General features: G+C 39.3%; 1 protein-coding gene across 3 annotated transcripts in view; it reads right to left on the bottom strand.

Moving 5' to 3' along the window:
* The window catches only part of YOD1 (YOD1 deubiquitinase), a 31,197-nt gene extending 15,775 nt beyond the window's left edge, over positions 1-15,422 (bottom strand). The window contains exons 1-2 of one of the 3 annotated variants that reach the window (XM_008685075.2): positions 15,080-15,422; positions 8,268-14,063 (exon numbers count right to left, since the gene is read on the bottom strand). In XM_008685075.2, coding sequence (XP_008683297.1) covers positions 13,360-14,063; positions 15,080-15,422 — 1,047 coding nt within the window. In that variant the 3' untranslated portion in view covers positions 8,268-13,359. Of the gene's footprint in view, positions 1-8,267; positions 14,064-15,079 lie in introns of those variants that run through there. The other 2 variants (XM_040636401.1, XM_040636400.1) reach the window with 2 other exon arrangements.
* Between the last annotated feature and the right edge of the window lie 1,104 nt (positions 15,423-16,526).

The following is a 16,526-nucleotide window of genomic DNA, read 5'->3' as shown; positions in this document are numbered from 1 at the left end:
CGTGGACCATTGAAGATGTGAAGAGACTACAGGAAGGTCTTGTTTCACATCTTTCATCTTATAGATGGATTTATAGATTATCTGAGTTGTTGATCCTCTCAGTACTTTGATGCATTTTCATAGCATTCAGGATTAAATTCAAAGTCCCCACGTGACATAGAAAGACCTTCATAAGAAGGCTCTACATGTTTCTCCTCTCACATATTCATCCATATTATTTATTACAGTCACATCTGATGTTTCTGAAACTGCCATGCTTTCATGTTTCTGGGCCTTTGCACATGCCATACCCTCTGCTTGCACCCATTCCTATCATGGCCTCCTGGCTTAGTCTTATCCTTCTTTCAAGTTTCAACTCAAGTACCTCCTTCTTTTGGAATGGAATGGTAGGTGCTGCTTCACTGTAGTCCTAATACAGCATATACATCTCCGAATTTAATCCACTAGGATGTAACTGTCCTTTTTTTCTCCCTGTAAAATTTGAATTCATGAAGAACATCAGATATTTCTGAATAGAACTCCTCTGTTGTATTATAGGTGTTATACAGTAATGCCAAAACTGATGATGAAGTTTTTGGCAGCTGAAGTCCTTTACTAAAGAAAATTGCCCTAAAAACTTCATTTTTGGAGATCGTTTTGGTAGACAAGTCAGTTACTGCCACAATTTTGCTTATTATTTTTTCCATATCTTGTCTTTTGACATACTATTACCCTGTGTCTTCCCATTCCCATCACATTTACAAACCTGCTTTCCTTTGTACCCATTTTCTTCTTCTCTTTTGGTGTAACAAAGAAGATGTTTTTCTGATAAAGCCCCATCATCCGTGTGTGTTCTGGATCTCATCTCACAAACTCTATCCTTGCATTCCTCTCTCTTACATCATCTTTTTTTTTTTTAAGAATTTATTTATTTATGTGACAGAGAGACAGCCAGTGAGAGAGGGAACACAAGCAGGGGGAGTGGGAGAGGAAGAAGCAGGCTCCCGGCGGAGGAGCCTGATGTGGGGCTCGATCCCAGAGCACCGGGATCACGCCCTGAGCTGAAGGCAGACGCTTAACAACTGCACCACCCAGGCGCCCCTCTTACATCATCTTTTTAACCTTTCTACTAAAGTAATGCCCATCGGGGGGTTCCTAGGTGACTCAGTTGGTTAAGCGTCTGCCTTCGGCTCAGGTCATGATCTCAGGGACCTGGGATCATGGAGCCCCGTGCTGGGCTCCCTGCTCAGTAGGAAGTCTGCTTTTCCCTCTCCCTCTGCTCCTCCCCCCTGCTTGTGCTCTTTCTCTCGTTCTCTATCAAATAAATAAAATCTTTTTAAAAAGTTACAAAAATAAAAATGCTCATCAGCATTTGAATATACAACACTTAAATGTAGTGTTTCTGGAGCCAAACTGTCTGGTTTGATTCTCTGCTTCTTCATGTTAATAAATGCTTTTGACAGGTGGGCTCTGAGATATACTGTTTACTTTTCCTTTTCTACTTATCTTTTTTGTCCTTCCATTCTTGCCCACTGTGTAGGTCTCCTCTCAATACTTTCAAATATAGTAGTATACCATGAGTTTCATCGTGAAGAAACATTTTCCAGAGCATTCTGATTTACTTCCATCTGGTTAGGTTTATCTCTAGCCTGTTGCATGGCTGTCATTTTCGTATCTGTCTTCATCATCCTACTGGGAAAAATCCTTCCACCTCTTTCTTTTGTTGGATTAACTGGATCTCATATCTTCCTCTTTCCTGAGTTAGCTCTCTCTCACTTTGGTAGAACATGTTTTCCAGTAGTTTCCTGAGAAAGAGCATAAGATCATACATTTCTGAAGTGTCAATATTCTAGTCACACATTTGATTGATAGTTTGTCAGGGTATAGAATTTTAGATTAATGTCTGCTAGCTTTCAGTGTTGCTATTGCAAAGCCCAAAGCATCTGTGATTCTAAATTTAAGGCTTTCTCTTTGTTTTCCGTATTCTGAGTTTTCATAATGATGTGTTTTCGAGTGAGTGTATATTCTAGGTACTCAGTAAATCCAGTCTGGAAACTCATGACATTCAGTTCTGGGGTATTTTCTTGAATTATTTTCTTCGATGAATTCCTACTATCCATTTCCTCTCTCTCTCTCTTTGTCATTGTTTCTTTGGGAACTTCTGTTATTTGAATGTTACTGGACAACCTCCTGGACCTCAACCTCTTTGTTTTGCTGAGATTTCTTAACATTTATCTACAACTTTCTATTGCATTTTCAATTTCCAAGAATTATCGTTTGTTCTCTGAATTTTTATGACATTTTCTCCAGTTTCATTGATGCAAAATCTTCTTATTACTTTAAGAATAGATATGTAAATATAATGTTAGTGTTTCTCTGCCTCTATAGTCTATTTTCTCCAAGTTACTTTTCTTTTCCTGTTTGTTTTGGCTTATGTATTTCTTATTAAAGAATATTATCAGATGTCTGATGATTCTTGGCTAGTCACTCATATTTAAGAATTTGTCAACAAAAAGCTAATTAAATTTTGAGGCACTGCTGGGACTGGTTGACTGTAGACTTTGCTACAGAGTGATCTCATAGGACCATTTGGTTGGAAAATCTTTGACGCCAGGATCTTTAGTATCAAAATGGTCCGTTTGGAATCCTCAGAGAGGAGTTTTCCAAGTTCCTTCCTGGAGGGCATAATTCTGGCAGCTGGCATTCTTGGGGCCCAGTGGCACAGGAAGGTTATTGCTCTCAGCATCTAGTGTATAAAAACATCACTCCATCCCCTTAGCTTTAGTACAGAGATGCTATTTACCCGGAGAGGGGATATAGCAAGCAAGCTCTTAATTGCTCTGAGTGGGAGAGAAGATCTGAGAGGTCTTACTGTTTCTTACCCAGACTCTTCACCCATCTTCCTGATTTTTTTCCCACCTGTTTCGGGGGTACTAATGCCACCAATTCTTAAATTTTTTTATGGGGATCTCCATGGAATAAGTAGGGTTGCTGGCTTAGGATCAGCTTTTTCTTTTTTTTTCCTTTTTTTTTTTTTTAAGATTTTATTTATTTATTTGACAGAGAGAGGGACAGCCAGCGAGAGAGGGAACACAAGCAGGGGGAGTGGGAGAGGAAGAAGCAGACTTCCCAGCAGAGCAGGGAGCCTGATGTGGGGCTCGATCCCAGGACTCTGGGATCACGCCCTGGGCCGAAAGCAGACACTTAATGACTGAGCCACCCAGGTGCCCCAGGATCAGCTTTTTCAAATCTGCTAGGTCAGTTAATATTCATCCAATTTCTGGCTAGCTTCCAAAATTTTGTTGCTATTTTTTATACCACCATCTCTTTGTCTTTTGAGTTTATGCCTTTCAATAAATCTCATAGAGTTACTGTGAAGATTACATGAGATAATATGTGAAAAATCCTCACAACATTGTAAGCACTCAACAAATGCTATTATGATTATTGCCGTCATCACTTCAATAGGTTACTGCAGCAGCTTCCTGCTAACTGGTCCTCCACTTCCATTCTTGCCCCCTTCAATCCATTCTCCACAGAGCAGTTGAAAGAACTTGAGAGAAACATAAACCTGATGCTTTCCTTAATATGCTATAATGTCCTCCCAGTTACCTTAGGATAACTTTATTTTTAATTTTTATTTAATTTTTTATTTTTTAGAGAGAGAGAGAAAGTGTGAGTTGCGGGGAGAGAAAGCTGACTCTATGTACAGCACAGTGGCTGACATAGGGCTCGATCTCACAACCCAGAGATCATGACCTGAGCCACAATCAAGAGTTGGATACTTAAACAACTGAGCCACCCAGGCTCCCAAGGATAACTTTATTCTTAAGTTACATATTGATTCCATTCATTCATATGTTCATTCATCCAAATATGTAACGAATATCCACTATGTTTCCAGTACTTTGTTAGGTGCTGAGAATACAATGGTAATAAGGGAGAACGGTCCCTGCCCTCATGGACAAACTATTTGGGGACACATACAAAATGAAGGCAAATAAAACATGGTGAGTATGTATTCAGGTAAGTGCTTAATATAGCTTATCGATGATGCAAATCTGGATCCTTGCTCACTTCTAAAAACTTCATCTAATGTCCCTCTTGTCCTGTTTATCACATTATGGCCAGACTGGCCTGGAAAATGTTTCATTTCCTCCTGCAATATAGGGTTTGCAAATGCTGTACCCCTTACTTGAAATGCTCCTCTTACTCTTCAAATGACTAACTCCTATTCATGCTTCAGGTTTCAACTTAGTCACTTTCTCAAAAAGACCTTCCAGATTCAGCACTTTTAATTAGACTCTCCCCCCCCCCATTATTCTCCTCATAACACCTGTATTTCTAATTCTTACTAGCATTGTTTGTGTCCCCCCAACCCATGTATACCCAGCACCTAGGGCAGTTCCTGAAACTTAGCATTCAAATATGCTTATTGAATGAATGACGATCCTTGTCAAATCCTAAGGCATTTGACAGCACACAAGAAAGAGCTCAATAGGGCTTGTTAAATTAAACCGCTTAGCAATTTATCACAGATAAATTATGACTTTAGCTGCTTCTAGCCAAATCCAAGATCATTTTCTCAGTCTTCATTGTTAGAGATTAAAAGTAAGAAAAATAAGGCTGGATCATAAAGTCTGGATCTAATGGGAAGGGTCACTTTGGCAGAAGGTAAACATAATTCAGAATGTGTTCCATAGCTTTGTTGGTTTAAAACCTTGATCAGTTTACTCCATAATATTCAAGCTCCAAGAGAAGTAATTCAAGCCAATAAAATTCCTAAGAGAAAGACTTATCAATTCCAATGCAAGAGAGTTGGGTCGTAATAGAAGAAAGTTTGGAATTCTAATAGGTGTAATGTCCCATGTACAATTAGGATGAGAAATTTTTTTAAGATTTTATTTTTATTTATTTGACAGAGAGACAGCCAGCGAGAGAGGAAACATAAGCAGGGGGAGTGGGAGAAGAAGAAGCAGGCTCCCAGCGTAGGAGCCCGACGTGGGGCTCGATCCCAGAACACTGGGATCACGCCCTGAGCCAAAGGCAGACACTTAACGACTGAGCCACCCAGGCGCCCCAGGATGAGTAATTTTGTGAAATATCCTATATAATAGACTCTAAAAAATTACTCTTATTCCAGATGAGATTGGGCACGTTCAGGGTGGTATGGCTAGAGACAATTATTCTTATTCCATAAGGGACACATTTTCTACTTAATTCAATATAAATATCCAACAGAATTGAAACAAATTGCGCCAGAAGTAATCATGGTTACTTGAAAAAGTCCTTCTTCCTTCTGGACTATTTAAAATAAACACTGACAAATTCTTATTACATCCCCCCACCATTGATGACAGAAAAATTGTATTATTACATCATTTTCTTCATACCTGATATTTCCAAGATTTCCCCTCCTCCTTCCCCTTTTTTAAAATACAGATTTTATGGCAGCTGTTTCTTGATTATCATGTGAAAGGTGTTGCTGAGGACTTCCATACCCTGTAACATTGGACTAGGTAATTTAGACAAACTGCCCTTGCTGAAGCTGTGGGGATTTAAAATATAGTGAAGAATTTGAAGAATTGCCAGGCTGGGAACAGGATGAGGATAGAAGTCAGGTATGAGGCACACAACATTTGGGACAACTTTCCCCCTGGAGATATTTCTCTATTCCAGAATGAGTGGCTGAGATCCTCAGCGGTGCTTTTCACAGCTTCCCATAAGCAGGGGATCAGGGATTGGAATCTGGGATCCACCAAGGGGTGGGATGTAGTGAACCAACCTTGCTGTACGTTGGGAACTCAGAGAGCTGTCCTGGAGGAGTGAGCATGAACTCTTTCGACACTAGCTCTGCTGGACTTACTGTTGTGCTGATGTCTCTATGCTCTACTTTATGAGCCAGTTAAGGGATTATCGGAAATAATTTTGTCCATACTTTGTATTTAACTTCAGCATTGACTGAAGTAAGCCTCAGTAAGCTTCAGACTTCAAATTCACAGCTTTCAACCCACTGCAATTCTTCAGTTGCAGGGTTTTAGAACATGGCCGAGTCACTGTGGCACCTGCTCTAAGGTCCTAAGATTCACTAATGAAGCCCATCAGTTGAATGCAGAGAAATGCCATCAAGTAAGATCAGAAAACTCTTCTTGGTGTAGAAGGAATTTTAGAGGACAGAAAGGCAGAGAAGCAGTTAAGAGAGAGGCAGTCACAAAAGCAGAGAAAGGATTTGTTCTAGGCTTGTTGCTCACGAATTCTTGACTTTTTTTTTTAACTCACACATGGGGAAATCATAACTTTAGTGAGCTTAGGGAAATATGTTCATGATACCCTGGCACTTGATTCCATCAGATAAATACCCTCAAAATTATCTATAAATACAACAGAGACAAAGGCAATCCATGTTAGAACAAATTTTTTAAATAGGAAAAGTATTTGAGATGCTTACGTTTCCATTTTTGAACCTCTCATTTTCGGCTTAGAGATAGAGTAAGATAAGCACAGTATATACTACTGCCAAGCAGGGGGGTCCTGCTCTGCAGCCTCTGTTGGGTTACTAAATAACAGTACAAGTCCCTCCTTTCTAAACACTAATGGGACGGTAAAGAGGAAAAAACAAAACAGAGAAAAATTGTTTTTCCCCTAGGGAAGAAGTTCTTTTTGTAACTTTCTATGTATTTCATAACTAGCCCTTGCAACAAAATTTTCAAGATATCGGGGACCTAATGACTCTTAGCTCTATTTCTCACAACGCAGGAGGCTGTCTCACAAGTTTTTCATTATGTTTTACATGTAAAACCCTCATCCAAACCCCCAATGCAACGTGACTAAGGTAGTATACATTAATACTATTGCTTCCTTTTTTTCTAGATCTTTTAACTATTAAAATGCAACTGTTTCTGTGGCCCAAGTCACATCACTCTGTTGGGATAGACTTCGAGTTAAAATATTATTGCTATTTCTTTCACATCAACTTCAGAGCCAGGTTTTACCTGTGCTGGACTCACATAACAGACTGTTTTAGAACTTCAGGGCAGGGCTTCACATTTATGAATACTCAATCCTGCAATTTTTCAGCCTGTTTAGTTTTGAATTGTCATTCATTGTACTATCAATCTCTTCTGGACACACACACACACACACACACACACACAGACACACACACACACGATTTTATTTATGGGAGAGAGAGAGAGAGCATGAGCAGGGGGGAGTGGCAGGGAGAGGGAGAAGCAAGCTCCCTGCTGAGCAGAGTCCCACGTGGGCTCCATCCCAGGACCCTGGGATCATGGGCTGAGCCTAAGGAAGACGTTTAACCAACTGAGCCATCCAAGCGCCCCTCTTCTGGATTTATATTATCTGTCAATTTAATAACAGTCTTTAAGTAGTGGATGAAAAGGGATTGCATGAGCCCAAGGACATAGGACTGACCTAAGTCATCAGTAGTCTCTGGAAGTTGATATGGACTCATTTAAACAACTGTGGTTATAACGGTTGTTCTCAAACTTTATCATGCATCAGAATCAGAACAGATTGTTGGCCTCATTTATTTCAGATTTCTGAGAATTTGCATTTCTAACAAGTTCCTAGGTAATATGATGAGCACATTTTAAGAAGCATTACTTTACGGGTACTGTTAATTGTTCAACAAGCTGCCATCACACAGCCCATGAGATTCCACACAGACCTTTTAATGAGGTTTTTGGCTTGACTTATTCTTAGGTTGGATTTATGCTGACCACACCCCCCCCCCAGTGTGTTTTGTGCACAAACTGATTAGATTACATCATGGTTCCACTTCCAGAATTTTTAAGCTTCAATGAGAAGGAAAGGATAAGTAGTTCAAGTTAAGACTTTAAACTCTGGTCAATTCTGATAACTCCAGTGTTGTTTCAAATAAGATTAGAGTTCTCCCACAGAGATGTTGCAGTATCCAAACAGATCTAAGTTCACGTAGATCTTAGTCTATTATAAACGGAAAGGTACCATTTAGCCTTCCCACAATTACTCAGCAACAGACATGACTTTATACCTTTCGGGAGCTGACTGCGTACCAGAAAATTTGGAGCCAAGGAAGGAAAATTTCAAATGCCCTGTGGTGTCAAAAAGAAACAATTCAGTTTCTCCTGTCAAAGTCATTAAGATTCCACCTACAGAGTGAGATATGGCAGGTGCTGATACCCTCGTCAAAGCAGTGGTCCATTAGCTTTTGTAATAAACACATAACTTGAGTGTGGCAGCTGTTCACTGGTCCTCTGTCCTCACCCCAAAATATGCTCAGACAACAATATTTTCACTTCATTTATTCCTTCAAAACAAGTCACTTCATACAGCATTAGGTATTTAAAATCACAGACCTCTTAAATAAAATACATTCATCTTACTGACAATGGCAAAATCACATTAGAGTCGTACAAAATGAAGTAAGACATCTCCCACGCAGCAGCAGTGCATTAACTTTGAAAAAAATGCTGGCAAATAGACAACAGAACACTTTCAAAACAAAAAAAAAACACTGTCCATCTTAATGAAGAAAAATATGCCAAGAAACAGAACTCCCTTCTGTTTTGCCCTTACCTACTACTTTTTCAAGTCATGTTCTAAGCTCTAAATTTGACAATTCGTGGTTTCCTTCTTGCCCCAGGAATCTCCACCTCGCCTCCAATCCACCAATAAAAGAAATAGAGGACTGTCACTCTCTATCCCTTTTAACAAACTTATACATATTTATTCTGCATTTTAAGCGGAATTCAATACTACTTTAAAGGGAAAAATTACTCTTTGCTAAGGAAATTATATTTCCTGTAAGCAGCCTGAGTCATGAATGACACCAAGGTGAACTGGAAACCTGACAAGAATTAGGTGCCCTGGTCCTTTTAAGTAACTTATGGGCTACAACTTACTGCATATCCTATACCAGGTTTAAGATCAGGCTCATGTAATCTTAGCAGAAATTCTAAACCTTTCTTAGGTTAACCTCTTACCTACAACTTAACCAAATCACATCTTCACATCCCTAAGCTCCTAGATGTGGGTATTTTTAAAAGAGAAGTATAAAAAGGCATCATAGCAAAACGCTTCTATTCATGGTTTATACATTAATGACATGCTTCTCAGTATGGCCCTGCTACAGTCCATGCCAAGAAACGGGTGAGGAGAGTTAGGAGAACACAATCCATTGCTTGAAACATTTTTCAAAAAGCGTTATTCATGACTAAGGAATGTATCCATTTGAGGATCTCTTCTGTTTAAGTGGTACTTTATCCCCCTTTCTCTTTAATTTAAAATAGCAATCTCCTTTAAATTCATATGGACCAAGACCTAACTCAGCACCCCACAACTCAGTATCAAGGTAACAATTTCTTCAAAATCAAATATTCAAAGCACTGTAAACAAAATGCCAGCTTATTTTTAGAAAACAAAAAAATAAATAAAACCCTCTCCTACAATCAGGCATGTTTTATAGTCTTTCTAAACTGAATTTAATGTGTTGAAATATTGTAACTCTTAGTAAGAAAACATTTTTAATGAACCAGCTTATTCAAATCAAGTGTTTCACTTTAGACTTAAGAATGACACTTTTAAGGCTAAAAAATCAGCTCCCTTAAAGTAAGTTTGCTTAGAAACAACAAATGAAGAGTTTTGAGAATCTAATCTTTTCCAAGTTGTTATAGTCATCTTTGTGCTACAAGGACAAATTTGAATACTGCACTGTACAATGAATGAGAAAGAACAACCACATTATAGAAACAGGTAACTTTTTGAATGCTAGGGCACAGAGCATGCTCCTGTTACTGAAATCAAGTTCCACTGTTATCAAAAACCAGAATGTTGTACCACTGGATACACTATACATTGATGGCAATTGTTGATTAAGAAGAGCTGATTGTTAGCAGCTCAAGAATTATATTTTAATGCCTTTAACAAGACCCCTGGAGAGGGCTAACATGTAAACTTTTACTTCATATTTTTTTAAAGTGCTGCAAATAATAACAAATGTGTGTCTCAACACATGAAAGAACATAAATCTTAACATAATGAAAGTTTAAGAAGGCCACCTGATCCATAAAACAATTATTCTGCTAATTTTACATACTCCTTATTCTGACTTTTTCAAAAAAGACATAGAAAACTATGTTTAGCTAGGGCAACTTGCAACATATATGTTTTAATGCCTACACAGGACAGAAAGCATATGCTAGATAAGCAAGTTGGGCGTGGGCACTTAGGGGCATTTATAAAGAGATAACACATTAATGCATTCCTGATTATGACTTTGCTGGGGCTTGAACTTCAAGGAATAATCAACTGGCATGATTATATTAGTTTTCGCCAACAGGGTCAAGCTGACCAGCAGCCAAACTTTCAAGGGTACCCCTCGACTACGCTCATTTTCATGGAAATAATAATAATATTACTTCATGGGAAATAATTAAGAAATCAACTAGGAATGATTAACAAAAGATGTACCACACTAATGTCCTTATATGGCTATCACATCACAAAATTCCCAGGAATAATAATTTTAACCCCTGAAAACATTCTACCTAGAAGCGCATCTTCACCACCCTACACCGGATCTCTAAATCCAGAGGAGTAAGGGAAAGAAGAATAAGAGAAAAGAGGAGTGGGGGACAGGAAAGCGCAATCTTCATTCATTCAGCCACTAGTGTAAACTATCCTCATTTGAATTAAAAAAATATTCTTATATGGCACTCAAAAAAGAAATAAATAGGAAGAAGGGTTTCATTCTGCTCAAGTGCAAATTTAAGAAAAAGTTTCTTTTGATCCTGCTGCAAGTACTAAATCCATAGTTTTCAAAATTCTGAAGACTAGAATTTACACACATTAATAAACTAATTTCAAGACTTTAGTAAGTGCAGTAAAAAAAAAATCTTTAGATTCTGTGAGGTTTACAAGCTTGAGTTTAGAAAGAGCACAAGTTTAGGTTCTGAATCCTCAATAACTAAATCAAACTGTCTGCAAATAATGCATCACCTTGGATTTTCCATGATCAGAACATTCAAGTCCTAATGCTGAATTTCAGCAACTAATTAATTTATAACTCATTATTGAGAGCCATTTGAATGAGTTACTGGTGTCCAGTCGGTGAATGGACAATCTAGGTAACAGGTAAAATAGAGTAAGATCCCCGGAATAAATACTTGACACTTGCTATAGAAGTATAAGCTTAAATATGAAAACAAAAACACTTAAAATGAAGGGGTTTAATTTGATAAAATATCAGGTTCTATTTCTATTTGTTAAATTAATCCAATGTAGATAAAATATACTCAATTTTAAAGTGACAGAAAATTAGGTTGGAAAACATACCAATATATGCTTGGTACATTATAAATTACCCAATAAATATGTGTTACATGAATAAACTTCTCTAAAATTCCAGTAAGCAAATGTCAAGTTTGGCTCCTGAAGTACCTACCACAGGAAGGCAAGCTTTATGAATGATGACGTGTAAAGCTCAAGTTTGATGGGTGTTACCCAGTGATATACTCTTAACTGCTAGTTTTAAATGTAGTTTTTTTCTGGGGGAACTAAGAGATACAAAAATCTTCTGACCAAAATGACAGCCAGGTACAAAGAGATCTTCAAACATATTTGTTTGTACATATTATGATTGCCAAACGTTAAGTATCGCAAGCTCACAAGTGCTATTTTTAAGGCTCAGTAAAATAGAAAATTAAACACTTTTAAGTTACACTTAAACCATAACTTATAATGCCTAAAGCAGCTATTCACAAAATAGGTACTCGAGAAATGTCACCTAATGATTTCAAACATACTTTGTGAATTCTTCCTTAAAAGAACTTGTCCAATAAATTGTTTACATGCTCCTTAATTTTAGATGGCCACCTCCACCAAGTGAAAGTGCTAAAAGTAAATCTCAATTTTAAAACATTTGTCAAGAAGATATGCTGAAAGAGACAGAAGTGCTTTAAAGTATACCATTGGTTTTGTAAGTGAGATACTTCATCAGAAAATGAGACCAAGAGAACAAAACTTCACAACAGTAAGCCTCTTCACATTTTGTGCAATAATACGTAACAAATTATAATTTAGCATCCCTGATCTTCAGAAGAATTAAGAAAAGAGGTAGAAAACTTTTATCTGGAAGATCTCATTATGAAGCTAATTTTAGAGGGTGTGCCTTGCAGTTTGGCCCACCAAGCAAATGACTACATGGCTAATATTAGGAAGAAGCAGAATTCCAAAAAAGCTGAATAAGGCAAGGATTTAAAAACTGTCGTATTTTGGAAGTGAAACAAATTCAGTCAATGTTATTATCCCAACTACTTTAAAATTCTTCAAAAGTCAAAGATTGTAAATAAGCAAAGTGCTAATTTGCAGAAATGTGAAATTATTCAAAAGAGCATTAGTGGCCACATAAGGCTAGCATGGAAAAAAATACTGCTTAGTTAAGCAAAAGATCTCACAAAAACCAAATCAAAGCACAGCATTATCACTTTAGACAAAGGCTGTTTTTTAGGAATTGGAGAAAAAGCTGAGGAAAGTTAATTCCTCCAGACAAATCTTTATGTAAAAAAACCAAAAATCAAGCACTCAAATTTCAAGAAACTTCAATTAAAAAATAAATACCCTGCTTAATTTAAAGTTTTTATCTAACGTAACAAACATCAATAAATGAGTTGTGTTAAAACACGAGGCCAACGGTCTTTTAAAGCTTTAGTAAGCTGCTCAGGCACCTTTTCCCTCATACATTCTACTTTTATACACTAGAAATCCTAAATTGGGCACTATCAGTTCCTTAGGTCATTCTCAAGGAACACACTCATTCCTGTAAAAATTGCTTATAATGTACTTATAACTGGTTAAGTACACATTTATAAAGTCTACCAAATTGTAATATAAAATCGGTTTTGACAATTCTGAGTATCTTCATTTGAGGAATCAATTCATAATTTAGAAACTATTAACTCAATCAGTTTTTAAAAGGACTCAATTATGGAGACATTGTGGTTTATGTCCAGTGGCCTCTAGGGAGGCCTTCCGCATTACTCAAAATATGAAGTTGTTTTCTTCTATAGGTTAATGCTGCTGGGTGCTAGTTTATAGTACTAAAATTCAAATCTTCGGGTTAGTGTCAGTAGGTGGCAAGGACCACCTGTTCTGTCACCCCAGCAGAGAAAGGGTATGTATCACCACTGTAGACACACATCTGTAAACTTGCACACTAATTTTAATCTTAACAAGGAATTTCAGTGTCTTAGTGGTTTTAAGTTAAAAGGATGGTTCAAGCATTGTGTCCTTTTGTTCTTTAAGGTAATGAATAGCTTATTGGAAAACCCAGAGCCTTCTGGATCTGTGAGGTAGTAGGCGGCAATCCTCATCATGCATAGATCACACTTCTCCGAAGTTGGTATGGCCTGTCTCCTTGGCATGGTCCCTTGCTTCTGCTTGTCCAGTTAATCCCTTCTGACATACCATACATCTCAGGGTGAAGCGGTTTACATCAGTAAACTGTCTTTTTCTTCTGGCTTCATCTGCTAATTCCAGTGCTTGTACAAGAACAATATCATCATTCGAGGAGAAAATGGTCAGAGGTGGGGTGTCTGGGTCAGGGAAGTTACGCTGAAGCGGATCATAGTGGATGCCATCATATATAAGCAGGACCCTTTTGGTATATCCTGCATCTTCCCCAAAACGATCAATTCTTACTGTCTGTGTATCCACTACACATATTTCACACTGATAAAATTTAGACAAAATTGATATCTCAATAGCTCCTCCCCAAGTATCATCCCTTTTGATCCAGTCACAGTACTCTTGATTTGTTTTTCCCAGGATTGCCTCACTATAGAAGTCTGGATCACTTGCTACAATCTGTGCTATGAGGCGTCTCATCTCAGGGGCACAAGCTGGATTCAGGACTCCTCCTTCTACAACATAGTATACACTGGTAAAGAGGCAAGAGTTGTCTGCTGGGACCACAGTTCTGCCAAGCACAGGCAAAGTTTCCCTGACGTAACTAGGAGCACCACGTTTTGTAAATGCAGGTGAAGTTTTGGGCCTGGTTTGGTCTTCTTCAACGATCAGCATGTCGCCTGTTAAAAATAAAACAAATCCAGAACTGCAGAGAAATTACAGATGAAACTGGTTGTTCACTAGCCAAGTCTGTAAATTACAAACAGAAGGAGTTGAAGTATAAACTGGGTTACTAGGGAGAATACAGTTTTACAAACAGGCAACCAGTAATACTTCTTGTTCACTCAATCTCCATAAAGATGAAAACAGAACAAAGAAAAACATTTTAGGCTGCATTCCAATTCAGTGAAGGAGCCCTGCTTACACACCTTTATACTTACTTAAACAGATATATTTCAATAACAAAATTTCCTTAAGGCTTCCTCTCTCTGCATTTTAAAAGCCCACTCTTCCAAAAAGTGTTTACCCTAGACTAGGCCACTAGGGGGTTCTCGATCTTCCGAAACTTAACAAAGCCATCCTGTTTAGTGTTGACAGGATCCTTGATACAACAGCTGAAAGCTTTTAATGATCAATATTGCTGTTCGAGTTTTAATACTGGACAGAAACAACTGCCACTGTTTAGAATCTGAAAGGGCCTCCAGTGGATGTGTAAAACCACACTCTAAAATGAGTATACCTATTTATCTAAGTATTTACGAAGGTGATTGAAAAAACCAACAGGGGAAGCAAAAAAGAAAAGTGTCCTGAATCCTTCAGACCTGCTATCTTCTTTCAGGTTACAGGGGAAAGAGCCATCAGGACAGAGAAAATAGATCTTATTTTTTTAGACTTTTGTGGATGCAGAAGGAAAACAAAACGAGACCGTGTTTCAAGGGGGGGGGGGGGGGGGGGGGGACTCCCAGGCTTTGGGCTTCTCATATAGGTTGGGCCCTCCCTCTCTCTTTCAACCATATATAAAGTCGAGGAGTTGCTAACCACTTGCCCCAGCCTCCGTCAGAGTTCTTCGTTCTTTAACCTATCCTTATCCCTGTTCTCAAACCCCCCAACTAACCCACAGACTAGTTATCTGTTTTCCCCCACGCCCCTCTCCGTCCTCCCAGGGCTTTCCCTGGCCCGGGCTCAATTCCCTTACCTGACTGGATGGGCAAATCCCCAAGAATGGTATCCTCGTTGCTAAGATCCAGGCATTCAGGCGGGTATCCGACGAGGATTCGCTGACAGCCGGGGGCGATCCCGGTGATGGCGGCAATTTGGTCCTGGAGTTCCCGCACCTGGGTCCGGCTAGACAACCCCTGCAAAACATGGGTGCCATCCTTGGCCTTGCAGCGGAGCCGCCACATCGTGTCGGTCCAGCTGCCCACAGGCCAGACACCCGTGGTGCCAGCTTTGGTCCCGGCAGCAGGTTGGCAGACGCCGCCGGGGCAACCGGCCGCCGGATGGACTCCAAAATGGCCACCCTTTGCCGGGCCAAACATCGCGAGAAATCCCTGGTGGCCACAGATCTCGCGATACTTTCTTGCAGCGTAAGCCCTAGCACTTTAAGAAGCGCGAACTCTCTTAAAGTGATAACTAACTTACTGCGGCCAACCCTACGGGAGTCAAAGCCTGAAGATTTATTCGTATTCCTAAAGTACAAGTGGCTTTGCTACATGTACAGCGAGTGAGGTGCCCTGTGCTTTGGCAGCATATATACTCAAGGAAAGGGGGTGGAGGAAGGAGTTCCTGAATCGGGTACATTGGAATGTAACCTTGCACTTAATGAGGTCGGAAATTACTCAATGGGGCTTCCAAACTGCACCAGGAGAAATAAGAGTCATAGTTCAGAACGCAAACGAATGCCAAGAATGGTCAGCGAGTCAAAAGACCTGTCAAAAACAATCAGACACTCGTGACGAGGCTCATGACTGCAGCAAACATTGACTCATTGAGGTGAAGGAAGCCGGACGACTGGCCTTGCCACCTTGATGCAGTAACTTGAAAACGTCCATTTGCCACATCAGAAAGCGCAGTATGAGGTCAGCATCTGGGCCTACGGCAATTGCTACATTTGGGTGGTAGCAGTATAAGGAGGAGGAGAGAAGAGGACTAACATGTATCAGTCGGATTCCAGTTCAGGCCCTGGGTTTACAGATAAGACGACTCCATTCCTGCCTTCAGTATTACAAGTACTGTCATGGGGAGAGAGGGTGGGGTGTAAAAGGTACATAACTACTGAATTTCACAGCCACGTGATAATGCTAGATTATGTGACCTTTACCAACCCTGTATCCCTAGAACCAAGGGCTGTGCTTCACAAATAAGTGCTCAATAAATACCTGATGAATGGATAAAGGCAGTTGTACTGGTGCGGATGAGGCAACCATAACATAACACAGAGAGCTGTAAAAAGCTTCAAAAAGGAGATACTAGTTGAGCTGTTTTGAAGGATGAATCCCCAGGTGAACGAGGAATAAAGACATCTCTGAATTTCTCTTTTCCAAGAAATCCACATTGTTCTTTTCCCATCCTGGATCCGAAGAAGCACACCTGCGTTGCGTGGATTTATCCACAGAATCAAGCATCATCAGAAGGGCCTGGGG

This window comes from Ursus maritimus, unplaced genomic scaffold (genome assembly GCF_017311325.1).
Source record: "Ursus maritimus isolate PB19 unplaced genomic scaffold, ASM1731132v1 scaffold_2, whole genome shotgun sequence".
Taxonomy (NCBI): Eukaryota; Metazoa; Chordata; class Mammalia; order Carnivora; family Ursidae; genus Ursus; species Ursus maritimus.
Note: the sequence above shows the minus strand (reverse complement) of the source record. Positions and strands in the feature narration are given on the sequence as shown.